The 26966-nt window shown below is 48.0% G+C and overlaps 1 protein-coding gene across 2 annotated transcripts in view; it reads left to right on the top strand.

Annotated features, from left to right (window-relative positions):
- Positions 1-20838, top strand: part of LOC113606028 (optic atrophy 3 protein) — a 37711-nt gene extending 16873 nt beyond the window's left edge. For both annotated transcript variants that reach the window (XM_027079879.1, XM_027079880.1), the window contains exon 2: positions 17348-20838. In XM_027079879.1, coding sequence (XP_026935680.1) covers positions 17348-17784 — 437 coding nt within the window. In that variant the 3' untranslated portion in view covers positions 17785-20838. The remainder of the gene's footprint in view (positions 1-17347) is intronic.
- Positions 20839-26966: the final 6128 nt, after the last annotated feature.

Here is a 26966-nt window from a genome sequence, read left to right as displayed (position 1 = left end):
GCTCCTTGAAACTCCTGTCTCTCAATATTTGTCAAGAAGGGGTGATGACCTCACTCTGAACCCCTCCCTCAACTCTTCACAAGTGACAGAATTCTAAGCTAACGGTCAGATGCATAAAAGCTCCGGAAGTGTATAGCGTCAGCCTCAGCTAGATTCAGGAACTCAGACAATTCCTGGAAGGCACAGCCCGATCCCTGGGCCCTGTGTTTCTCTGTGCTGTCTTTCTTTCTCAGGTAGTCTCTCCCTTTGGGGATCAGATGGCCTCAGTAGCTCCAGGTTCACAGCCCACTCACTAAGCAACACCAGAAGAAGGAGAGGACCTCGTTCCTGAAATTCCGGGAAAAATCCCAGGGCTAAATGCCAGCGTCTAAACATGGGGGTAGGATCGGTTTTACCTGAACAACATGAGGGAACATTGAGGGGAGGGCCTTCCTCAAAGGAGAGTCAGGGGAAGTTTCCAGAAAAAGAGAAGTGGCTGCTGGGCAGATACCCACTTCACCAGGGCTTTAGAGGGAGAGAGAGGAGGGGTCTCTGTGTTCCTGAAGAGAGGAGAGGGGGCCTGGGAGCCACGGGGATGTCCTTGGCCTAGATCTTTCCCATCTCCCTGGATTACCAAGGTCACAGCTGAGCAGAGCCCCTTTCTGTACCTCAGTGGAAGGTGTGACCTCACTCTCATCACCTCCAGCTAGGGCCACTGGGGTTGACTCTTGACCTCTGTGCATTGGCCACCTGCCCCAGGCAAGAGGGTCAGGCGTGTTTCCAGCATGGCGCCCGCCCCCTGGGCTGTTCCTGGAGTCCCCCTGGTTCACCCTCTGCAGCTTCCTGTCAGGCTGGGGAGGAGTTCTGGATATCCTCAGCTTATCCCCGCTCTCAGAGGGACTGGTGCATGCCATCCTAGTCTGTCCTAGTTCAGCTGCCTGCACCCTGTCCCCCCCGCCCCAGACACACCCATGGGTGCCTAGGTCTCCTTCCTGCTGGCTCTGTCAGTTGCCTCTCAGCCATCTGCTTCCGGCCTCTGGGCCTGCCCTGGCTTGCTCCCCTCCAGGCCACCACTCCCTCTTCCCTCTATTCTTGTGGTTTCTGGCTTCTTTCTACCTGAATGCCATCTTCGTGGGGCTTGAGGGAAGAGCAGAGTATTTCATCTAAACAGGTTTGACCACAAATCCTGGGTCCAGGATTATTTGTTGAATTTTTGGAAAAAATTTTAATTATCTGTCTCATTTTTGGTTTTGTTTTTAAGTTCACATGGTTTCAGGTTCACAATAGTATGTAGGAGGAATTCTCCCTCTACTTCTGTTCCCCAGGCACCCTGTTCTCCTCCACAGAGGCAACCACTGTTATCTTGAGTATTTTCCAGAAAAAAACAAAAAACAACTATGCATTTCCAAGCAGATGCTGATATGCAACGCGCCCCGCCCCCCCGCCCTTTTTTTCTCCACAATACAGCAAACAGTACACACTGTGCTGGTCCTCACTGCTTTTCACTGACCATGTTACATGTTATCCTGGGGAGAATTATCTATCAGCAAATGAAAAACTTCCCTACTCTCTATCTCAGCTGCCAGACAGTGTTATTGTAATTTATGAGACTGTAGATAGTCCTGTAGGGTCTTTCCTGGCGTTTTTATTGTTGTCATAAACGATGCTGCAGGACTAACGTGGCAGGCATGCCTTTCACACCTGCGTGACTGAAATCTCTCATCCATCCCCAGAAGCAGAATTGCTGACTCAGGGGTGTGCAGAAGATTTCCACTGGCAGCCACGAATGTTCGCGAGGGTCCATTTCCTCCCAGTCTTGCCACCTGGAGGTTATTTCTTTTCTTACCTTTTTACTTTGAGCTCAGTGTAGATTTACAGGAAAGTTGTAAAAATGGTACAGAGCTTCTGTAGACCTTTCCCTCAGCTTCCTTCCATGATAGCATCTTATGTAAACACAGTACAGGGAGCAAACCCAGGGAATGAACATGAGTGCAGTGCTGGTAACGTAACCACGCACGTCATTCGCATTTCACCAGTTCTTCCACCAAAGTCCTTATTCTGTCCCAGGATCTCATCCTGTATCCTGAATTAGTTGTCATGTCTCTGTAGTCCCCTTTAACCTATGATAGTTTCTCGGTCTGTCTTTGTCTTTCATGACCTTGACCCTTTTTTTTTAAAATAAATTTCTTTATTTCTTTCTTTATTTTTGGCTGCGTTGGGTCTTCATTGCTGCGCGCGGGCTTTCTTTAGCTGCGGTGGGCGGGGACTACTCTTTGTTGCGGTGCGCGGGCTTCTCTTGCTGCAGAGCACTGGCTCTAGCCACGCGGGCTTCAGTAGGTGTGGCACATGGGCTTAATTGCTCCGCGGCATGTGGGATCTTCCCAGACCAGGGCTCGAACCCGTGTCCCCTGCATTGGCCCGCGGATTCCTAACCACTGCGCCACCAGGGAAGCCCGACCTTGACCCTTTTGAAGAATACTGGTTAGTTAATTTTGTAGGCTGTCCTTTGGTCTGAGTTTGTCTGATGCTTTCTCATGATTGGAGAGAAGTTCCACATTGTTGGCAAACATACCGCAGAACCAATGTTGTGTGCCTCTCTGTGCACCACATCACGGGGTTCATGATATCAGCCTGTCTGATTTGTGGTCAAATTGACCTTGGTCACGTGGTCGAGGTGGTGTCTGCTAAGTTGGTCCAGTATAAACTTAGTGCCTTTCCCTTTGCAGTTAATCTAATTTTGAAATGTATACAAATACCAAATCATTAGGTTGTACACCTGAAACTAACGTAATACTGTATGTTAATTATACCTCAATAAAACATAAAATGAAATAAATCTCTTGGGGAAGACATTTTGAGACTATACAGATAGGCTATTGCTCCTCAAACTTCTGCCCACTAATTTTATTTTATTTTATTTTTTAACATCTTTATTGGAGTATAATTGCTTTACAGTGGTGTCTTAGTTTCTGCTTTATATGCCCACTAATTTTAGCATCATCTGTGGATCTTATCTGCAACAGTTATTATTGTGGTATTTGTCCAGTGTTGATTTTCTCTTTCCCTCTTTCCTTCTCCATTTATTAATTGGAAATCTACTATAGGAAGAACTGTCCCTTCTTCTTGGGGGCTGTTTTTACCAGTCATTCTGCAGTGAGGGAAAAGGGGGTTCACGGAGGATGTGGAGACTGGATCCAGGCCTGGCTTGTCTCCAATCCTGTGGTCTTGGCATTCGCAGGAGGAAAGAGGACCCGCTGGGTATTGCTAACGGTGACCTCATCTCTCAGGCCTGGAGGAGCACACCCCACTGTATTTTCTGTCAGCTCCCCTGTACCACACCGGGTGAAAGTTTTTCAATTTTGAGATTCAGCAGCCCCAGCCCAGGGCTAATTATAACAATGACAGTGGATGCCCTGTGTGGAAACCTTCTTGATGGATGTCACACGCCCTATGGGTAGGGATTATTATTAAACCTTTTTATAAAGGAGGAAACTGAGGCTTGTACAGGGAGCGTCGCTGGGCCTCCAGCCTTGGAACCCCTGAATCCCAGCACTAACTCTTCTTTTAAATAAATTTATTTATTTATTTATTTTTGGCTGCGTTGGGTCTTTGTTGCTTTGCGCGGGCTTTCTCTAGTTGTGGCAAGCAGGGGCTACTCTTTGTTGCGGCTTCTCATTGCGGTGGCTCCTCTTATTGCAGAGCATGGGCTCTAGGTGCACGGTGTCCAGTAGTTGTGGCTCATGAGCTCTAGAGCGCAGGCTCAGAAGTTGTGGTGCACGGGCCTAGTTGCTCCGCGGCATGTGGGATCTTCCTGGACCAGGGCTCAAACCCCTGTCCCCTGCATTGGCAGGTGGATTCTTAACTACTGTGCCACCAGGGAAGCCCCTCCTCCTTCATTTCTGATTTTATTTGATTCCTCTCTCTTTTTTTGTTGTTGGTGAGTCTAGCTAAAGGTTTATCAATTTTGTTTATATTTTCAAAGAACCAGCTCTTGGTTTCATTGACCTTTTATATTGTCTTTTTAGTTTCTATTTGATTTATTTCTACTCTGATGTTTGTTATTTCCTTCCTTCTACTAACTTTGGGCTTCATTTGTCCTTTTTCTGGAAGTTAGGTTGTTTATTTGAGATTTTTTTTGTTTCTTGAGGTAGGTGTTTATCATGATGAACTTCCCTCTTAGAACTGCTTTTGCTGCATCCCATGAGGTTTGGTATGTTGTTATTTCATTTTCATTCATCTCATACTATTTTTTAAAATTTCTCTTCTGATCTCTTCATTGACCCATTGGTTGTGCAATACATGGTGTTTAATCTCGACATATTTGTGAATTTTCCAGTTTTCTTATAATTGATTTCTAGCTTCATATCAGTGGGGTCAGAAAAGATGCTTGATATGATTTCAGTCTTCTTAAATTTGTTAAGGCTTGTTTTGTGGCCTAACTTATAATCTATACCGGAGAACATTCCATGTGCACTTGAGAAGAATGTCTATTCTGTGGCTTTTGGGTGGAATATTTGGCTTGGACAAGTCTTCTAAATGTATTTGTGTTTTAAAAATTACATTAATTACTAACGTTGTCAAAGGAGTATGAGTACTTAGTTTAAAGTCAAATATATCTATGATTTACAATAAGAAGAAGAAAACTGAACCTTTTCCACTTCAATTCCTGTTCCCCACAGGTAAACAGTTTAAATGTTTTAGCTGTTTTTTGGTATTTACCACCATATTTCTAAAGATTGTTTCCCCATTTTTAAATTTTATTTTATTTTCTTGGCCACGCTGCACGGCATGCAGGATCTTAGTTCCCTGACCAGGGCTCAAACCCACGCCCCCTGCAGTGGAAGCGTGGAGTCTTAACCACTGGACCACCAGGGAAGTCCCTGTTTCCCTATTTTTTATTACCTGTTGACTTCTTATTATGGAAGGTAAGGATTTAGTGCTTTTATTCTCCCCCTCCCATGTTTTAAAAAGCACTCCCGGGCTTCCCTGGTGGCGCAGTGGTTGAGAGTCCGCCTGCCGATGCAGGGGACACGGGTTCGTGACCCGGTCCGGGAAGATCCCACACGCCGCGGAGCGGCTGGGCCCGTGAGCCATGGCTGCTGAGCCTGCGCGTCCAGAGCCTGTGCTCCGCAACGGGAGAGGCCACAGCAGCGAGAGGCCCGCGTACCGCAAAAAAAAGAAAAAAAAAAAAAAAGCACTCCCCTCTCCATGGCTAACGCATTTAGCAGTTCCGTATTTAGCATCTCTGTCACAGCCCTTTCATCATCCCAGGCTACCTAAGTAGTAGGTATGTAATAGGTAGTGTAGTTAGGATGACTCACTGCTCACATTTGAATGATGGCCCATATTAGGAACACGTTCCCTTTATTTTACAAGGAAGCAGCCATTGTGTGTATGAAGGTGTGTTTCCAGTATTGGGGGAGAGGCCCTTGGTCCTGTCTCATGTCCTTAAACTCCCGAGGCGCCTGGCCTCTCTCCCCCCACAACCCCCGCCGGCCCTGTCCTTTCTTACGAGCACAGTTTCCTGAGGAAACAGATACATTCCAGCCAGATGCAGTCTCATGTGCAGGAAGACACTTTCACAATATACACAGACCTCAGAAATATTGCCAGTTCTGTTCCGAGGCCACCACAGTAAAGTGAACATCACAATAAGGCAGATGACGAATTGTTGAGTGTGATGATGCGTAGAGCCAGGTGAGAGGGAGCCGCGCAAGGGGTCCACGGCTCCCTCCCAGGGACTTCCACAGATCAGCCCTGTCACTGAGTACCTGTTCTCTGCCCCATCCAGGGCTGGGGACACTGCAGCGACCAGTTCAGCCCAGATCCTGCCTTCGTGGGGCTCGTAGTCCAGTTGGGGGGATAGACTTGTCACCACACACTGATGGCCCAGAGTGGTCAGAGCTAGGGTGGGGGGCTTCCCTGGTGGCGCAGTGGTTGAGGGTCCGCCTGCCGATGCAGGGGACGCGGGTTCGTGCTCCGGTCCGGGAGGATCCCTCATGCCGCGGAGCAGCTGGGCCCGTGAGCCATGGCCGCTGAGCCTGCACGTCCGGAGCCTGTGCTCCGCAGAGGGAGAGGCCGCAACAGTGAGAGGCCCGCGTACCGCAAGAAAAAAAAAATTAAAAAAAAAGCTACGGCGGGGTTGCCCAGGAGTCTGGGGCTCAGGGAGGAGAGGATATCTGAGTTGGGATACTCTGTGGTATGGAGGATGGATCAAAGGGAGTGAGACTGGAGATACAGAGACCAGTGAGGAGGCTGAAAACTGTTCTATGTAGCCCTAGGGCATAGAGCTCAGCCCACTGGGTAGGACATATTTCCAGGAATAAAACTCTGCACAGGAGTCAGGAAGAGGATGCTAACATTTAACATTTATTAAATTGAGCAATTTCTCTTTTAGTCTTGCATTGCCATTCTCCCAGTCCTGCCAGTTGGGTATCCCCAGTTGACTGATGGGGAAACTGAGGTACAGCTTGCATATCCAGGAAGTGACAGGGCCAAGATTTGAGTCCAGGTCTGTATGACTCCACAGGCCTTGCTGCCGTTTGTTAAGCCTGGCCCTGAGTGCAAAGTTTTTGCGTGAACTCATTTAGTCTTTTCAGCAGTACTATCCTGTAGGAGGGAGGGTCCTTATTTTGAAGATGAATGAAGGCTTAGAGAAGAACACTCCCTTGCCCGCAGCCAAATGGCCCAACTTGGACTCAGTGTCTGCTCCTCAAGTGCACAGGCAGAAGTGAAGGTAGCAGACCCACGCACCTACGGTCAATTAATCGAAGACAAAGGAGGCAGGAGCGTACAATGGAGAGCAAAACAGTCTCTTCAACAAGTGGTGCTGGGAAAACTGGACAGCCACACGTAGAACAGTCAGATTAGAACATTTCCTCACACCATGTACAAAAATAAATTCAGAATGGTTTAAAGACCTAAATGTAACACCTGAAACCGTAAAACTCCTAGAAGAAACACTCTTTGACATAAATCGTAACAACATTTTATTGGACCAGTCTCCTAAGGCAAAAGAAATAAAAGCAAAAGCAGGACTTCCCTGGTGGCGCAGTGGTTAAGAATCCACCTGCCAACGCAGGGGACATGGGTTCAATCCCTGGCCCAGGAAGAGCCCACAAGCTGTGGAGCAACTAAGCCCGTGTGCCACAACTACTGAGCCTGTGCTCTAGAGCCCATGAGCCACAACTGCTGAGCCTGCATGCCACAACTACTGAAGCCTGCACTCCTAGAGCCCGTGCTCTGCAACAAGAGAGGCCACTGCAAGGAGAAGCCCACGCACCGCAACGAAGAGTAGCCCCCGCTCGCCACAACTAGAGAAAGCCCACGCACGGCAATGAAGAACCAACGCAGCCAAAAATAAATAAATAAATAAATTTTTAAAAAATAAAATAAAGGCAAAAGTAAATAAATGGGGTCTAATTAAACTTAAAAGCTTTTGCTCAGCAAAAGAAAACACTGACAAAACCAAAAGACAACCTATGGAATGGGAGAAGGTATTTGCAAACAATGCAGCCGACAAGGGGTTAATATCCAAAATATATAAATGGCTCATACAACTCAATATTTTTTTTAAAAAACCCAATCCAATCAAAAAATAGGCAGAAGGCTTGAATAGACATTTTTCCAAAGAAGGCATACAAATGGTTAACAGGCACATGAAAAGATGCTCAGCATCAGTAATTATTAGAGAAATGCAAATCAAAACCACAATGAGGTACCACCTCGCACCTGTCAGAATGGCTATCATTTTTTTATATATAAATTTATTTTATTTATTTATTTTTGGCTGCATTGGTCTTTCGTTGCTGTGCACGGGCTTTCTCTAGTTGCTGCGAGCAAGGGCTGCTCTTTGTTGCAGTGCACGTGCTTCTCATTGCTGTGGCTTCTCTTGTTGCAAAGCACGAGCTCTAGGTGCGCGGGCTTCCGTAGTTGTAGCACACGGGCTCAGGAGTTGTGGCTCTTGGGCTCTAGAGCGCAGGCTCAGTAGTTGTGCCGCACAGGCTTAGTTGCTCCACAGCATGTGAGATCTTCACAGACCAGGGATCGAACCCATGTCCCCTGCATTGGCAGGCGGGTTCTTAACCACTGCGCCACCAGGGAAGTCCCCAGAATGGCTATCATTAAAAAATCTATAAACAACAAGTATTGGAGATGATGTGGAGAAAAGGGAACCCTTTTACACTGTTGTGGGAATAAAATAGTATGAAAGTTTCTTAAAAAATTAAAAATAGAGCTATAAATGATCCAGCAATTCTACTCCTAGGCACATATCTGGAAAAAACGAAAACAACGAAAACACTAATTTGGAAAGATACATGCACTCCAGTGTTCATAGCAACACTATTTACAATAGCCAAGACAAGTGGAAGCAACCCAAGTGCCCATCAACAGACGGTTGTGATTCTTCTGGGAAGAAGAGGGACCTCAGTCCTTGTCTTCTTTGAAGAAGGAATTCAGCAAAGAGACCAAGATTATGAAACAGATAAAGCATTTAATACAAGCAAAGTACGTGTGGAAGAACACACGGGCGAACTTGGAGTGAGTTGCGTGCCAATAGGAAGGATTTAAGTTGCTTAAGTATCGGGGCAGTCTTCCGGGTTGCCTCTGGCCAATCATCTCGCCTGTGTCCATATTTGGTCTGACTCAGGGTCCTTCCCGGTGTGCATGCGCATCTCTCAGTGAAGGTAGATTCCAGTGTGAAGGTTTCTGGGAGGTTGGCAGGACAAATCCTGAGCTGGTGCCTCCTCCCTCCCTTTTTCCCTCCCCTAGACTGAGGACCTTCTCTGTGCACGTGTCAGGCCGGGAAATCCCCTTCACCACAAGCATGAGAAGAATGTAGTTGCTTTGGCGGTTACCCAGGCAAGGCCCAATACTCATGATGGTATCTTATCTCGAAGTATCAGCAGGAGATGCTTGGAACTGTTCAGCCTGGGGCCTCATCTATCTCCTACCTCAGCTGGATTAAAAAGATGTGAGATATATATGTATGTGTGTGTATGTATATATAATGGAATATTACCTGGCCATAAAAAATAATGAAGTAGTGCCATTTGCAGCTCCATGGATGAACCTAGAGAATATTATCCTTACTGAAATAAGTCAGAAAGATAAATACAATATGATATCACCTATATGCAGAATCTAAAAAATAATACAAATGAATGTATATGCAAAGCAGAAACAGACACACAGATATAGAAAACAAACCGTGGTTACCAAAGGGGAGAGGGAAGTGGGAAGGGACAAATTAGGGGTATGGAATTAACAGATACAAACTATATATAAAATAGGTAAGCAACAAGGATGTACTGTATAGCACAGGGAATTATACACATTATCATGTAATAAACTATAATGGAGTATAATCTATCACTATGCTGTTCACCTGAAACTAACACAAAATTGTAAATCAACGTACTTCAAAAAAAAGTAGAAGTGAAGGTAGCAGTACGCCACGTGGTATGATGTTAGAGTTTCAGCAGGGTGGCTCAGGGCAGATAAACAGGTTAGGTGAGCCCTGCCTTTTCCTTGGCTAAAGCAACCTGTTAAATTCTCTCCCCCTTGGGAGGAGCAGCATTCTCCACTCCTCAGAGATAGAGTAAACATCAAACTTAAGATGTAAACTTCGAAACAGACGACGTTTTGACAAAATGTGGGCACTTATCGTGACTAAATACAGTAAATTTGAGGAAACCTGAAGGAAAGATGAGCCGTTCGTCCACTCATTAAACATTCCCTGAGTGCCTTCTCGATGCCAGGTGCTGGGCTGGGCATTTCTGGGAACCTGCCCTTAAGGAGCTACAGTCTAGCCTCCAGGCAATGATGAAAGAGTTCCCTTGAAGCAGGGAGAGGCCAGAGGCCTCAGGATATTAAAAACAGTGAAACCAGCCTTTTTGGTGAAAGGTCAAACAAGGCTGGGCGAAACATATTTCTATATCCATTTTAGAAGCAAGGAGTTCTGCCTCCATATTCTTTTTTTTTAAATTCAACCTAGAATAAACAGCATCATGATGAGGGAAGCCCAGGGAGCTTTGGGAACCTAGAGGACATGTCTGATGCAGCCTAGGTATCAGAGAGGGCTTCCTAGAGGAAGGGACACTCCAGGTGAGACCTAAAAGATGAATTGGGGCACAGTGGGAAAAGAGGAGTGGGGGAATGGTATCCCAGGCAGAGGTGGATTTAGGTGTGAGATGGAAGGGAGAGCAGAACGGGCCTGGGCCCAACCCTTGCAGAGCGCATGATCCAGTGGGGGAGACAGATCTGTCACCAGTGACACCCAAGATTGATCAGAGTTGGGATGTCAGAGCCCAGGGAGCTGAGGATGCCCAGAGTGGTCGTCTGACCTAGTCCTGAAGAAGGAAATCTCTGAGACGCACCTTGAAGAACAACTAGGAGTTAGCAGGCATTTAGTAGAGGAAATCAACAAAGTCAAAAGATGGTTCTTTGAAAAGATTAATACTACTCAAGGGGAAAAACACAAATTTCCATTAAAAGGGATGAGAACTGACACATTAATTCATTAATTCGTCCTAATTCTAGGATGACAAGAGGCTATTATGATCAATTTCAGCCAAAAAATTTGGCAATGTAGAGGAAATGGACAATTTCCTTGAAAAACACAATTAACAATATTGACACAAGAAAAAATAGAGAATCTGAATAGCCCTATATCTGTTAGAGACATTGAATCTATAATTTAAAACCTTCCCATAAAGAAAACCACAAGCTCAGACGGCTTCACTGGTAAATTCTTCCAAACATTTAAGAAAGAAATAATGTCATTACCCAAATTCTTCTAAATAATAGAGGAAGTGGAACACTTCCTTATTCATTTTATGAGTCCAGTAGAACACTGATACAACAACCTAACAAAGTCATTACAAGAAAGGAAAATTTTAGGCCAAGATCTCTTCTGAACATGGATTCAGATATCCTAAACAAAAATATTAGCAAATAGAATCCAACATTACATAAGAAAGATAATAAATTATGACCTAGTGGGATTTATTCCAAGACTACAAGGTTGGTCTAGCATTTGAAAAGCAATCAGATATGTGTGGGTCTAGTTTTGGACCGTCTGTTCTTTCCCAGTCTTCTATTTGTCCATCCTCGTACCAATACGATCTTAATTACTTTAGCTTTGCAGTTAGTCTTGAAATCTGATAGTGTAAATCTTCAAACTTTGTTCTTCTTTAAATTTTTCTATTCTTAGGACCTCTGCATTTCCTGTGAATTTTAGGATCAACTTGTTCCCAACAACAGAAAAACTCGTTAAGATGTTTATTGCGATTGTCTGGGTGATGCAATGCCCTGTGATTCAGCAGTTTCACTCCTGGGAAACCTTTCTACTCTAGGTTCCCTAAATGTCCCTCAGTGGGGTATGGATGAATGAACTGGTCCATCTTGTACAGTGGATGAACTGAAACACATGGCAACACAGTGGATCTCACAGACATATTGCTGAACAAAAGAAGTCAGACCAGAAAGAGAACGAATGATCTATCACGAAGAAGCAGAATAGGATTTAAAGAGAACATATCATCTATCATAAGAGGTCAGAATAGTGACATTAGGGGTACTGACTGGAAGAGAGCTTGAAAGTGGGAGGCATTTGGAGTGTGGGAATGTTCTAGATCTTGATCTAGGTGATGCCTACATATTAAAAAATTATCCAGCTCTACAATTAACATTTGTGTACTTTGTATACGTTATATTTCACTAAAAAGGAGAAAAAAGAATGGATTTAGGGAGGTCACTGGAAAGAAAGTCATTTACATAACTCAATTGTATTTCTATATACCAGCCCCAACTAAATTGAAAATGAAATTTAAAATACCATGACAGGGAATTCCCTGGCGGTCCAGTGGTTAGGACTCTGCACTTTGCAGGAGGCACGGGTTCAATCCCTGGTGGGGGAACTAAGATCCTGCAAGCTGGCGGCACAGCCAAAAATATATATATATACCATGAAGAATAACGGCAAAAAATATCATTACCTAGTAATAAGTAAAACCAAAGAGGTGTAAGACTTGCAGAGAAAATGAGAGGCTAAGTGGGGAGAGATACCACATTCGTGGATTGAAAGACTCAATGTTGGGAAGATGTCGCTGTCCTGAAAATGATCTGTAGACTCAGCGGAATTCCAACCAAAACTTAGGACAGTGGCTTTCAACCTTTTGACTATGTTCCAGTCACACACACGTATTCGTACAGTCACATAAAAAACAAGACCAAAAGTTTTGTGAAACGGTACTTTCCTTGAGTGCTTAAGATTGGCTTTGATGTTTTATTTGTTGTTGTTGTTGTTGTATCTGTGAGCTTGGCTTGTTGTTGTTGTTTTTATAAATTTATTTATTTACTTATTTATTTTTGGCTGCGTTGGGTCTTCGTTGCTGCGTGCGGGCTTTCTCTAGTTGTGGCGAGCAGGGGCTACTCTTTGTTGCAGTGCGCGGGCTTCTCATTGCGGTGGCTTCTCTTGTTGCGGAGCACGGGCTCTAGACACGGGAGCTTCAGTAGTTGTGGCTCACGGGCTCAGTAGTTGTGGCGCACGGGCTTAGTTGCTCCGCGGCATGTGGGATCTTCCTGGATCAGGGCTCGAGCCCTGCATTGGCAGGCGGATTCTTAACCACAGAGCCACCAGGGAAGTCCCTGTTGTTTTTTTAATTCCACATATAAGTGAGATCATATGGTAATTGTCTTTCTCTGACTTACTTCACTTAGTGTAATGCCCTCAAAGTCCATCGAATATTTTCTGTTAGGTTGCAGGAAGGGGGACCCCTTCCAGGGCCTGAGAGTGGGCTCTTGTCTAACATTTGGAAATGAATTGTCCGAGGAGACACACGTGCTGACAAAGCAAAAGGCTTTAGTGGGAAGGGGCGCCTGGGCGGAGAGCAGCAGGGTAAGGGAACCCCGGAGAAACCGCTCCGCCACATGGCTCGCAGTCGCAGGTTATATGGTGATGGGGTTAGTTTCCGGGTTGTCTCTGGCTAATCACTCGGAGTCCTTCCTGGTGGCACGCATCTCTCAGCCAAGATGGATTTCAGTGAGGAGGATTCTGGGAGGTTGGCGGGACATATTGTGTCCTCCCTCTTCCTTTTGACCCCTCCTGGGCTAGTGTAGAAGACATACTGTGGGCTGGCGTGTCCTCCCTCCTTTCAGCCCCTCCTGAATTCTCCCAGTTAGTTTCCGGTGGCAGCACCTCATTCTTTTTTTTTTTTTGCGGTACGCGGGCCTCTCACTGCTGTGGCCTCTCCCGTTGCGGAGCACAGGCTCCGGACGCGCAGGCTCAGCGGCCACGGCTCTCGGGCCCAGCCGCCCCGCGGCATGTGGGATCTTCCCGGACCGGGGCACGAACCCGCGTCCCCTGCATCGGCAGGCGGACTCTCAACCATCGCGCCACCAGGGAAGCCCAGCACCTCATTCTTTATCAGAACCTCCTGTTGCGAGACAGCTCATGCAAGTGGTTATCATCGTGCCTGGCCGGGGCTGGCGGTTTCAGTCAGCGGTTCCCTAACAATTATATACTTGATTATATTTTTAACGCTGGTTTGTGCCACCACGTTGATCTCATTAGATAGGGACTCACGGGACAGGATCTGCAGTTTGAGAACTGTCATGCGAGGGAAGATCACATCATCCTAGAAAATCACCGTCCAGCTGAGAGCAAACCGTCGTGTGCTCTGTGGGGTAAGGGTAGAGAAGCTGTCTGACCTTGATCCTGAGGACGCCTCGAGGCGTCCAGGTGCTTCCTCCAGGCGGCGCCGCCCTAACACAGCCCATCACAGGGGCTCCTTTCTAGCTTAGTCACACCCCACTGAACAGTGTTTCCACGACTGTCACCGTGTATGTGCCATTGATTTTCATTTTTCTGACTTCGCTGACGCACAGAGGACAAGGGGCCGTATTATAGCCACCGAACAGCCTGTATGTTAAATCCTGATCATGTGAAAGGACGGTCTGGCCTAGGGAGATGTGGAGGGTGGGGAGGGGAAAAGGGGCTGCTCGTTTCCTCCCTGACCATGTTGGGAGCTGAGGGAGATGGTGAAAAGAGTGTAAATACAAGAATAAGAAATATACAAACCACTTGTAGGAATGGTGGGCGGAGGGTCCAGGGAAAGACAGGCTGCATGGGGAAGAAGTGCTCATCTTTTATGGTGGGGCCGGGGGACCAACAGGAAATAGTTGTATAAATACAAGCAAATTTCCAACTGGAAAACTCAGAAATAGAGATGAGCAACGTATGCTTATTATCAGATGTCAAGGAGAGGACGCTAGGAGACAAAGAGGCCTATTAGGGCAAGATTTAGTGGTATGTTTGAGGGATCAGGACCAGGTGGCATGTGGGATCTTAGCTCCCCGACCAGGGATTGAACCCACGCCCTCAGCACTGAAAGTGCGGAGTCCTAACCACTGGACCGCCAGGGAATTCCTGGCTTTTAATTTTATAGTTTGAGTACTTGATTTTCATGCAGTGCGTTACTTTTGTTAGTGAAAAGAATGGTAGTTTTTTTGGGTTTTGTTGTCTTTTAACCAGCTCCTGATTACTCCATGGAGAACAGTTGCAGGGGGTGAGGCCGGGGCTGGCAGATGGGGAGGAAGCTGGCGCGGGGACCCATTGACGCAGTCAACGAGATGTACTGAGCATCATCTGTGTGCCTGGCCTGGTTCTGGACAGTGCTAGGGACACAGCCATGACTGTGACAGCCCTGGGCTCACCGTCGTGGGGCTCACAGCCCAGTGCGGAGATGGAGTGCCAATAACTGGCTGGATGACAGGATCATTCCCAGTTGTGATAGGCGCTTTGAAAGGAATACACAGACTGATGGGAGGGATGGAGGGTCCCTGAACAGGGAGGTCAAGAAGGGGACATTGGTCAGAGCTGGGACAGAGCCTGGACCAGAACAGTGGAAGGGAGTGTGGTGTTAAGAGGCAGCAGGGCTGGTGTATGGTCATCATCTCCCCTTTACAGAGGAGCCTCAAAATGAACTGTCATTACCCACACAGTAGGTGGCAGAGCCCCACGTGGACCTCAGGATGACCTGATGCTGGGACCTCAGTGTGGGAGGGTTCTTTGCAGCCTGGACTCCAGGAACCGCACAGCACCAGGGCCTATGTAACAATTAGTAGTAATGGTGACCGCAGCAGCTGGCATACTGAGAGGGCCCTGGGTACACTCCTCGGATCTTACCGCCGGCTCCAGGCAGAGCTTCTCAAACATTTTTCTACTTAAAAAAAAAATTTTTTTCATGAAAACAAACAAAAAAGTTTTTTTAAGTTTACTCCTTTAAAAAATTGAAAAGTTATATACCCTCTAGTGCATTTTCAACTTGACAGCTAAAACTTCTGTTCATAAGTTCAAGTACCTGCAAAGGATATATTGGATTGGCCAAAAAGTTCTGTAACATCTTATGGAAGGGCTTCCCTGGTGGCTCAGTGGTTAAGAATCCGCCTGCCAGTGTAGAGGACACGGGTTTGAGCCCTGGTCCAGGAAGATCCCACATGCTGCGGAGCAACTAAGCCCGTGCGCCACAACTACTGAGCCTGAGCTCTAGAGCCTGCAAGCTACAACTACTGAGCCCACGTGCCACAACTACTGAAGCCCGCGCACCCAGAGCCCGTGCTCCGCAACAAGAGAAGCCACCGCAGTGAGAAGCCTGCGCACCACAACTTAGAGTAGCCCCCGCTCGCCGCAACTAGAGACAGCCCACGCACAGCAATGCAGACCCAACGCAGCCAAAAATTAATTACTTAAAAACAAAAAACATTTTATGGAAAAACCCAAACGAACTTTTTGGCCAGCCCAGTAATTTCTGGTGTGTTAGGAATACTGAAATTTTTAAGCACCTGGAGCATCCTTTCTTTGAAGTATCTAATGCAATCCACATACTCTTGTGATGTGGTACCTGCCGATGTCCAGTTTATAAGAAAAAAAAATGAGCAAAGCTCTTCTTTTACAGTCGGAAATTTTACATTGTTCCTTTTCGTCCTTGAACTTATATTTACAGTTCCGTTTCCCACCGAATTCTATCTAATAAATGATGTGTCCGCAATGAAGACATGTACAGAAATTCAGTTTTTAATTTGTTTAATTTCCTGAGACCATAAGATTCTAAATGTTAAAATATTTTCTCCTGGATTGAATTACCTTTAAGATTATTAGTCCACAATTAATTGAAAACATTTTCTATTTTGTGCATTTTCACGGATAATTATTAAACGTTCAAAGTAAAATGATACGTAGGAAATGAATCTCCAAATGAGCTAGAAAACAGGGCCTCCCCAATAATCCCATGTGTCCTTAGATGAATGTTAACTATTACAGGAGTGAGTCATGATTCAGCATCAATTCGGCCTTGGTTTCTAAGACTCAAATGCTGAGAATCTTCCTTCATAAAGGAACAGCTGGGCAAGCAGGTTTTTGTTCCAGCAGCATCAGTCGCCTCTGAGCTTCCTCCGAGGCATGTGCCCAAAACCTCACCGGGAAGAGCTCACAGCTCTTATCAGCTCCATCTTCAGGGCCGGTGAAGATCTCGGATGGGAGGCACCAGACTTGCGAAGAGGGTTGGTCACCCTGTGCTCACAGTCGCCTAGCATCGATTCCTACATTTCTGCTGCCCTTTCTTTGGATCCAGGAGGTCCCTCTCCGTTGCAGCCCTGATTTTGCATTTGGGGAAGATCTGGAAAGAAAGGGGGTCTGCCTTCTTGGCAGTGGGTGGGGCGACGGTGCCAGGGGCGGTGGCTCGAGGGGCAAGCAGAAGGAGCTAAGCTTCCAGCAGTTGACCCTTTCTTTACACCTTCCTGGGAGTTTGCAGCCTGGCAGCTCCTAGTGACCTTCCAGGGGCTTGGTCCCCAGTCTCAGACTGGTCCCCAGTCTCTGTGGCAGAGTTTCTCATTCCTGGCTCCTTGCCATAATTTTCTGGGAGACAAAAAGATGCTCTGAAGTTCACCCCAGGTGGGGTGACTGGCATTCCTGGGACCAGGCCAGGTGCAGGGTTTTATTTAAAGTGCCCCCTGGGGCTTCCCTGGTGGCGCAGTGGTTGAGAGTCCGCCTGCTGATGCAGGGGACACGGGTTCGTGCCCTGGTCCGGGAGGATCCCACATACCGCGGAGCGGCTGAGCCCGTGAGCCATGGCCGCTGAGCCTGCGCGTCCGGAGCCTGTGCTCCGCAACGGGAGAGGCCACAACAGTGAGAGGCCCGTGTACCGCAAAAAAAATAATAATAATAAATAAATAAAATAAAATAAAGTGCCCCCTGGTGATTTTGGCTGCTGTGTCCCCATTTCTCCCACCTGGACACCAAGGCGTGGAGGGGCGGGGTTGGCAGGGGGCTCCCAGTGCATGACCTGACCCCTCTCTTCCCCCGCAGTGTACCACTGGGTGGAGATGCGGACCAAGATGCGCATCATGGGCTTCCGGGGCACGGTCATCAAGCCGCTGAACGAGGAGGCGGCCGCCGAGCTGGGCGCCGAGCTGCTGGGCGAGGCCACCATCTTCATCGTGGGCGGCGGCTGCCTGGTGCTGGAGTACTGGCGCCACCAGGCGCACCAGCGTCACAAGGAAGAGGAGCAGAGCGCCGCCTGGGACGCGATGCGGGACGAGGTGGGCCGCGTGGCGCTGGCGCTGGAGGCCCTGCAGGCGCAGGTGCAGGCGGCGCCACCGCCGGGCGCCCTGGAGGAGCTGCAGGCGCAGATGCAAGAGGTGCGCGCCCAGCTCTGCGCCGCAGGCCCGCCGCCCGCGCCCCAGGCAACATCCACGTCCCAGAAAGTGTCCTCATCCGAGGAAAAGGAGCCTGCCGAAGCCTGAACTTAGACGTGGCCCTGTGTGTCCTGATGTGGCCTGCCTGCGTTACCCCTACCTGTGCTGGCCCAGTGGAAACCACCGGGATGTGGATGGAACTTGGATTAGGTCACCCCATACCGACCCGTGGTACCTTCCCCTGCGGCCAGCCCCCAGCAGGTGAAGCGTTCCAACATAGCCCCCTCCAACCTCCAGCTCATTTGGTACAGTCTGCAGTGCTGTCTCTCCAGCCCACTCCAAACCACAAAGACCTATGGGGTCCCAGCCAGCAGGACAACGTGCTCACTCCTCCGGCAGAAGAAAAAATGGAACCGGACTTGAGCCAGATCAATCTATCAGCCCTCCATCTACTTGATCAGTGTTAACTTTTCCCGGGGACTCTTACATCGGAATACCTCCGTCCCTTTGTCAGTTGGTACAGGCTGTCGTAAGGAAGCGCAGTGTCTTTCAGTGAGCGTCTGCCTCTCCCACCTTCTAAGGTGGGCTTTCTCTGGGCATCACTCCTCTTATGAGGGAAAAAAAAGGGGGATCTTGGCTTGCAGTTGATCCATCAAATATTACACCTTTCACCTTAACCTGATCCGTGGTACCTTCCCCTGAGACACTCAAATGGAATATTCCAACAGAACCCCCCTCATCCTTCAGTCTGCGGCACAACCCACTGGAATGGCTATGCAGGGTCTTCTGGTAATGCCCTACCAACCCTGCTTCTGGTGGAAAATTTGATCCTGTCTGTGGCTAGTCCGACCCGTCTTTCAGCCTCAGCCCCCTGTCAACCTGTCCTCAGAGTCCCTGGGCCTTTCCTGACGTGTCCTTTCCTACCCTCCCCACTGTTTCTTCAGTGGCCTCTCTCAGGGGACTGCCGGCCATGATCACAGCCCCCATGTTCCGTCCGATCTCTAGATCTCTGTGCTGTTGCCTTCCTTCCCTGCAGCTCTGGACTGGTCCAGCTGTCCCCCTCCTGCCTCCGTAACCCCCTCTATCCCACCGGGCTAGGCCACCAGTTGGTCTTAGCTTTGTTACTTAGTTTCCAGGGCTGCCATAACAAATGACCACAAACTCGGTGGCTTAACACAACAGGAGTTTATTCTTTCACAGTTCTGGAGGCCAGAGATCTGAAATCAAGGTGTTCGCAGGGTCACGCTCCCTCCACAGGCTCTAGGGGAGGATCCTTCCTTACCTCTTCAGCTTCTCTTGGCCTCAGGCATTCCTTGGCTTGGGGCCCCCTATCTCCAGTCTCTGCTTCCATCTTCACCTGGCCTTCTTTTGCTCTCTGTCTCTTGGAAAGACTCCTGTCGTTGGATTCAGGGCTTACCCTACATCTAGGATGATTTCACTTCGAAATCCTTAACTGAATTACATCTACAAAGACCCTTTTTCCACAGAAGCTCCCATAACTTTCCCTGGGTTAGGATGTGGACACATCTTTTGGTGGGCCGCCATTCAACCCACTACACCTCCCCACCCCAGGAGTACGCTGGGACTCCTGCCAACCCCATGGGGCATTCAGGGAACCACAAGGGTGAGAGGAACAGTCCAGGAACCACCATTCATTACCTGGAGTCTCTTCCAGGACTCACCTCTGAAGCGGGAGGGGTCTGGGCCCCACCAGTCTGCATCCTGTCTTTCAGACTGTAGATGTTTTCCAATTAAAAGAGCCCTGGAGAGAGGAAGTCATCTGAAGGGTGTGTCAGAGAATCATGATCTGATCTCCAAAATGAGTACAAGCCTCATTAAAATTAGGAGAGAAGCTGGGAGAGTTCTGATGGGGGTGAATGGTAGAGCATCGTCCAAGATGGGGAAACTGAGGCCCAGCGGAAGCAAAGGGACTTGCCTGAGGCCAGCAAGCCAGTGAGGTGATGAAGCAGTAAGAGCAGAGGCAGGGAGGGAGATGGAGAAGGGATGCAGGGTGCTTGAGGGTGCTGGTACAGGGCAAGGAGGAAGATGAGAGGGAGGTGGATTGCTGGGAGAGGGGCAGAGATCTCTACACAGAGGCCAAAGGCACCCGAGGGGCAGCATTGAGAGTGTCAGAACAGCCCCAGATTACACCCAAGATCTTAGCATTTAATGAATGAGGTTAGATCCATTCCACCTGGGCCCGTTTCCCAGCAGCTCTAGGTGAAGTGGGAGGGGCCAGCTTTCTCTCCCTCCCTCCCTCCCTCACCTCACTTCCCCAGAGGAGTGAAAATACTCTGGACACAAGACCTCCCCAGAGAGAAAACCAAGAAACCAGGGTTCTGAAACAGCATCTTAATTCCTTCTAGAAGAGCCCCCTCTGATGTAGAGGGAGCTGAGGGAGGTGGACCCCAGGTAGGGGTGTCTTTAAAATTGGAAATGACTTGAGTGGGTTAAATGACGAGGGGAAGAAGGCAAGAGACAGAGCTACCACTGGATGATGGGGTGATTGATGGAGCCAGGTGAGCAGGCTTAGTGCCTGTTGCCATGGTTACCCCAGGGAAGTCCACTCTGGCACTGACACATCCCTGGAGCACGGGTTGCCACAGGCCAGGGACTGTTTTACTGCCCTCCCCACATCATGTCAATGTCAGTGACCCATCTTGTCAGTAAGGTGTGGTCATCATCAAAATAGGTGGAGTTTATTGAGCTCTGGTTAGGTGCGGGGCACTGTTCTAGGTGCTTTACATAGTCCCCATAACATTTTCTTTGTTGCCTTGATGAGGAAACCGAGGCGCAGTGAGGGAAAATCACCTACCCAAGGTCACACAGGCAGGGAAGAAGCAGAGGTGGGGTGTGAAGACGGGCAGTCTGAGTCAGAACCCGTAACCCCTGCGCCATCCTGACCCTGACGTAGTGCTGCGCTCACATCTCCGAGACTCAAAACTCAGCCCTGACGTGTACTTACGTGTGGCGATACCTCGTGGGATGCATCCGCTTCACCCACTGGGTGGGGGTGGGATCAGCATGTGTGGAAGTGGAAAGAGTCCCCTCTCAAAATGCACAAGGCCAGAGGATGCTTCATCGCTCTGGTTTCCTGCTAGCTAAAATTTTGTATACATTTGTGACTTGGGGAGAGGGGTTAGAATAAATTTGTAATCCAAATTGGTTGTCTTCAAGTTGATGCATTTTTTCCCCATATTTAAAAAAAAGCCCCGTTAACCTGAGAAAAAATATCCTTCGTTTATTCTTTCATTCAAGAAACTGTCACCGATGGGACTTCCCTGGTGGCGCGGTGGTTAGGACTCCACGCTCCCAATGCAGGGGGCCCGGGTTTGATCCCTGGTTGGGGAACTAGATCCCCCATGCATGCCACAGCTATAGAGCTGACGAGCCTCAACTAAGGAGCCCACCTGCTGCAACTAAGACCCGGCGCAACCGAATAAATAAATATTTTAAAAAAAAAAAAAACTGTCTGAGGTGCCCACCATGTTCCTCACCATGTTCTGTGCAGTGCTGGGGTCCCAGCCGTGACCGAGATAGCCCCAACCCTGCCCTCATGGGGGCTCACAGTCCAGTGGGGGGACGGATGCACATACAGACATTTCTTTTCCAATGTTACCTGCCCTGTGGTTATTTGGGAAGAAGGGACCAAGCTGAATCCCAGCTCCTCCCCTCCTGAGGGACTCAGTGCTTTAGGGCATTAAAAAACAGAAACGCTTATTTAAACACTGGCTCTCAAAAGCCTCATAGGATGTCCCAAGGGCTCTGCTTCTCCTGTCCCTTGTCAGGCCCCATTGTCCCCTGTGCTGGTTTCCCTGTTGGGAAGGCCCTTGCCTGGGGAGAGCCACCCCAGGAGAAGATGGATTTTGTAAAGCCCCGTCTGATCCATTGGCCCATATGGTCATCTCTGAGCTGGCCACTGGTGCTGTGACTGCAGGCCGGGGTCCCCCAGCCCCAGTAGACAGAGGGAGAGGAGAAGCATGTCCAGAGGAGAATCCACCCGCTCGCTAGACAAATGTTGACTGAGCATCTGCTGTGTGCCTGGCCCCATTCTGGTAGCTGGGGGTCAGCCAGGAACGAGGCAAGGTCACCGCCACCACGAGCCAACATCTAGTGCAGGGAAGCAGACAATAAAGAAAAATGATCCAGCGTCGGGGTGATGAGGGCTGAGAAGAAAGAGTTCGGGAGTAATAGGGGTGGCTGATTTCGATCAGATGCTCAAGGAGGAGGTGACATGAGAGGAGCTGCCAGAGAGTGTTGTTAGTATCTACAGAGGCCCTGAGGCAGGTGTGGGGATCAGCCTTTCCCTGGAACAGCGGGAGGACCTGCTATCAGAATTGAGCCCGGGCTAGCGGACCAAGGGCCTGGCGCTGCCTGTCTTTGGGAACAAAGATTTATTGGGACGTAGCCACACCCATGTGTTTATGTATATTTTTTATGGTTGCTTTTGCACGGCAATGACAGATTTGAGTCATTTGCGATAAATACCACATGGCCTTCGAAGATGCAAATATTTACTGTCAAGGCCTTTCCGTAAAGAGCTTACGGGCCAGAGAACAGAGTAAGCAAGGGGAGGAGGATGGGCGAGGGGCTCAGGAGCACAAAGGCTGGCCCCCTTTTGCCTCAGTTGGCACAGCTCTGGAGGGTCTTACCAGCTCCGATGCCCCATCGGGTGTCCTCTTGGGCCTCCCTGTCCGCTCCCGCTTCCGTCACTCCCCACCCACAGGAGCTACTCCCTGGAGACGCCGCGATAACCCCGCTGTTCGAAGATCTCAGAGTCTCCCCCTCAGTCTACGGCAGCAAGGCACAATGAGACGTGTAGTTTATATAGTCCACCATGTTCATATTTATATAATAATTCACAATTCACCCTATATACGTAGGATAAACGCTGTGTAATTCATGCATTATGTGACATAATGGAATATAATGCCACATAGAATGGAATATAAAAATCTTTTTTGTGTAATATGTCACATGACGTTATATATTCCATGTTGTGTGTGTTGTGCGTGTATATATTTACCATTGGAAGGAAAATTTCGCTAAAAACTACCTTTAATATGTGCCGTGCAGTTTGATATTTCCTGTTGTATTGCATTTCATGAAGAAAAACTACAGCTGTATATAGATATGATCATATATACCTAATATGTATCCTAACCATATAAAATCTATTGTATTATATAACACAGAATAATATATATTATATATCACATATTACATATCTTGTTAGAACAAAAGTTTCGCTAAACAATAATCGCCCTTACCGTGTGCAACGCACTCTGTTACTTTCTATTCACTTTTATTCTCTTTCATAAAGAAAAGCATACACACATGTATGGATTATACAAACCTACGTAAAGCGGGCTGCCTTGGGCTACGGCGAAGACTTTGGCGTTTCCTGTGGGGTAAGCAGGAGCCACGGGAGGTGCTCTGAGCAGAAGAGGGATGTGAGCTGGCTTAGTTTTAACAGGATCCCCAGACGCACTATTGTGGGCAAAGGTGGAAGCCGCCAGCCCAGCGAAGAGGCAGCTGTGATTGTCCAGGCGGGAGGCGATGGTGGCTGGACCAGGCGGAGACAGTGGAGGTAGACAGAAGTGGGATTCTGGGCATATTAATACATCAGAGATGGAGCAGACAGGATTTACTGAGTGATGGGAGGTGGGGAGTCATTGATGGCTTCAAGGTTTTTGCTCTGTGTATGGACAAGGGACATACTGGTGCTGAGATGGTGAGGCTGCAGCAGAAGCAGTGTGAGGAGATATGGATAGCCTTGCCCTTCCCTTGCCCCTGGTCGCCTCAGATCTGGGAGCCCTCTGGCAGGCTTTGGTTATTTGTTCTGAATGGCAGCCGGCGGGGGCTGGAAAGACAGTCCTGGTCTCTCTCCTCGCGCTGTGAAACTGACATTCTTTATCTCACAGGCGCCTCCAGCAGGGCATGCTACTGGAGTCCATTTGGGACGTCCTGGAGGAAGGAGGCAACTGGAGGTGGTGGGCTGGGGCTTGGGACTCCGGTCTTAGGGCTCCCCTCACCCCTGGAATGGCAGCACCCAGACCAGGCTTCCCAGAGGCACCTCCACCAAGTAAGGGCTGATATGGACCTGGGGGCAGGGGTACCGCGGGGTCCGTCACGTCCAAGATGCCTGCCTCACTCGGAGGCCACATCCTTGTGCCTTGATATTTACTATATTTTGATAGTCTCTTCCTAGAGTTCAGCCATTCCAGGGAAACCAAAGTCCCCTCCCTGAAAGGAATCCTGTCTCTGGTTTGGGGGCAATGTTGGCAGAACCCTTTTGGGAGTGATCTGGCCATGCCACCTTTGTGGGCATGGACGCTGTCCCCCTCTTCCCTCTCGTGAGCGACCTGCACACACCTCTCTGGCCAGCATGAGCGTTTCCTCAGGGAGATGCCAAGTGCTAAAGAACTGCATAGGTTACAAACATTTATAGTTAATATAAAAACGCCCCCTAAAAGCTCTGCGAAGTGTCAGAGGAACTGTCAACACTTGCAGTTATCACACTTAAAAATTCTTCAACCCAAACAGTGCACAGTAGAATTTCATTATTCTTTTAATTTGTATTTTCTTGTTTTACCTGTAGGCTGAGCGTCTTTTCGGCCATTTATCGGATGTTTGTTCTGCTTTTGAAAAATGCCCGTTTTCATTGTCTGAAATTAATGTTCGTTTCTGGTGTGTTTTGTCCTACTGAAAGTTTTTTCATTGTTAAGTAACTGAATCTATGAGTCTTTTTTCTTTCAGGCACTTGTTTTTTCTGTCTTTATTTGAGAAGGGCTTCTCAACCCCAAGAATTTGTATCTCCCACTCTCCCTTCTTCTAATATTTGTATCGACGTTCTCTTTGTGCTTGTCATTCACTGAGCTTGTGTTGCATTGTGTTTTGGTTCCTAATGTGTACAACGTTGGGATCTGCGTTCTTCAGTTTCTAAATGTATGGCTGGCTGACATCTCGAAGTGCATGGAATGGCCCATCCTTTCCCTCCTCACCTGGGACTGGACAGCCGCGTTCGCTGTGTTCCCCGGTCACAAGTACCTTTTTCTCAATCCTGTTCTGTCAACCGTTTGTCCATCCTGCATCAACACCAGGTCTTTTGAATGCCAAGAGCTTGAAAATAGTTTTTGGTCTCTTCAAGGCAACCTGCCAGTCTCGTTCTTATTTTCAAACTTATCTGAGTTATTCCTGTGCCTTTGCTCCTTGATATGCATTTTTGAAGGTTAATGGACTTTACTTTTTGAGCAGTTTTAGGCTTAGAGAAAAATGGAGCAGAACGTACAGAGAATTCCCACATATCCCCTCCCCACAGAGGCACACGTAGTTGCCCCTATTACTAACATCTTGCGTTAGTGTGTACATTTGTTACAATTGAGAAGCAAATATATGTATATTTTTAACATCTTTATTGGGGTATAATTGCTTTACAATGGTGTGTTAGTGTCTGCTTTATAACAAAGTGAATCAGTTATACAGAGAAGCAAATATTGATATATTACTAAAGTCAGTAGTTTACATTAAGGTTCACTCTTGGTGTTGTATATTCCGTGGGTTTGGACAAATGTATACTGACGTGTATCCACCATTATAATGTCACACAGAATGGTTTTGCTGCCCTAAAAATCCACCTGTTCATTGCTCCCTCCCCGACCCTGAGTCCCTGGCAACACTGATCTCTTTACTCTCTCCATAGTTTGGCATGGTATGAACCCTCTGCACCTCTGTCTGTCACTTACTGACACTCCTGCATTTGCTGAGTCACTGAATCCATGAGTGTCAAAAGATACCTGGCCAAATCCCAGCCAGATAGCCTCCAGGCCCTCCCATCCTATAGTGTGAACTGAATGGTGGCCCCCTAAGGAGCCTAGGTCCCAATCCCTGGAACCTGTGAATGTGACCTTATCAGATAAAAATTTTTGCAGATGTGATTGAGTTAAAGATATTGAGGGGCTTCCCTGGTGGCGCAGTGGTGGAGAGTCCACCTGCCGATGCAGGGGACGGGGGTTCGTGCTCCGGTCCGGGAAGATCCCACATGCCGCGGAGCGGCTGCGCCCGTGAGCTATGGCCGCTGAGCCTGCGTGTCCGGAGCCTGTGCTCCGCAACGGGAGAGGCCACAACAGTGAGAGGCCCGCGTACCGCAAAAAAAAAAGAAAAGCAGATGGGCTCTGAATCTCTAGGGAGAAGATATTTAGGATTGCTGTCACTTTTTGGGGAACAGAAGATCCCCCCTGCAAAATATCCCTCTCAAGAAACTTTTGAAATATTTAGAAGCTTATTTTTACTTATTTTGAGGCATTGGCTAAAAGGCATTAAGTTACAACCCAATTTTCAGCCAGTAAATTAGTATCTGCGAATTAACCAACAAGCTTTGTGACTTAGTCTGTTTTCTTCACTGCTGTACTACTCAGATATTTTGGGCAGCCGAGTCTACAAGTCTGCTGAAAACTTACCCTCATCTAGCTGAGTATTCTCCTATACATGTCACAAAATATGTATTATATAAACCCTTTCTACTTAAATTCAGCATCTCTCTAATGTAGAATAAAAATTTGATTATAGGGAATTCCCTGGTGGCCCAGCGGTTAGGACTCCGCGCTTCCACTGCAGGGGGCACGGGTTCGATCCCTGGTCGGGCAACTAAGATCCTGCAAGCTGCGGGGCGTGGCCAATAAAAATAAATAAATAAAATTAAAAGGCTCTTACTGAACCAGTTAAAAAACTTAATTATCATAATTTTCATAAGGTCGACAATGCACCTGAAAAACCTTTTTGTATTTATCAAGTATCATACAGAAGAACGTTTTTGGTTTGATCTTCCGTGAACAGGTGTCGTGGTCTTTGAGCTGAAAATACATAAAGGCGATATATTCAACAAAGTTTTGAAAAACAGTCGGGGTTTTACTATTTATTAACACTGGGCTATTTTAATATTTATTTATTTGGCTGCGCCAAGTCTTAGTTGTGGCACGTGGGATCTTTAGGTTGCGGCATTCATGCGGGATCTAGTTCCCTGACCAGGGATCGAACCGGGGCACCCCGCATTGGGAGCGTGAAGTCTTAACCACTGGACCACCAGGGAAGTCTCAACACTGGGATGTTTTATAATTAACATCTGCAGGGCTGATCTCAAAGCATGGTGTGGGGGCTTCCCTGGTGGCGCAGTGGTTGAGAGTCCGCCTGCCGATGCAGGGGCACAGGTTCGTGCCCCGGTCCGGGAAGATCCCACATGCCTAGGAGCGGCTGGGCCCGTGAACCATGGCCGCTGAGCCTGCGCATCCGGA

The sequence above is a fragment of the Aethalodelphis obliquidens genome, unplaced genomic scaffold, assembly GCF_003676395.1.
Source record: "Aethalodelphis obliquidens isolate GAN/ISIS:26980383/991018 unplaced genomic scaffold, ASM367639v1 scaffold43, whole genome shotgun sequence".
NCBI classification, from domain to species: domain Eukaryota; kingdom Metazoa; phylum Chordata; class Mammalia; order Artiodactyla; family Delphinidae; genus Aethalodelphis; species Aethalodelphis obliquidens.
The sequence above is the reverse complement of the archived record's forward strand: the minus strand, read 5'-3'. Positions and strand labels throughout refer to the sequence as shown.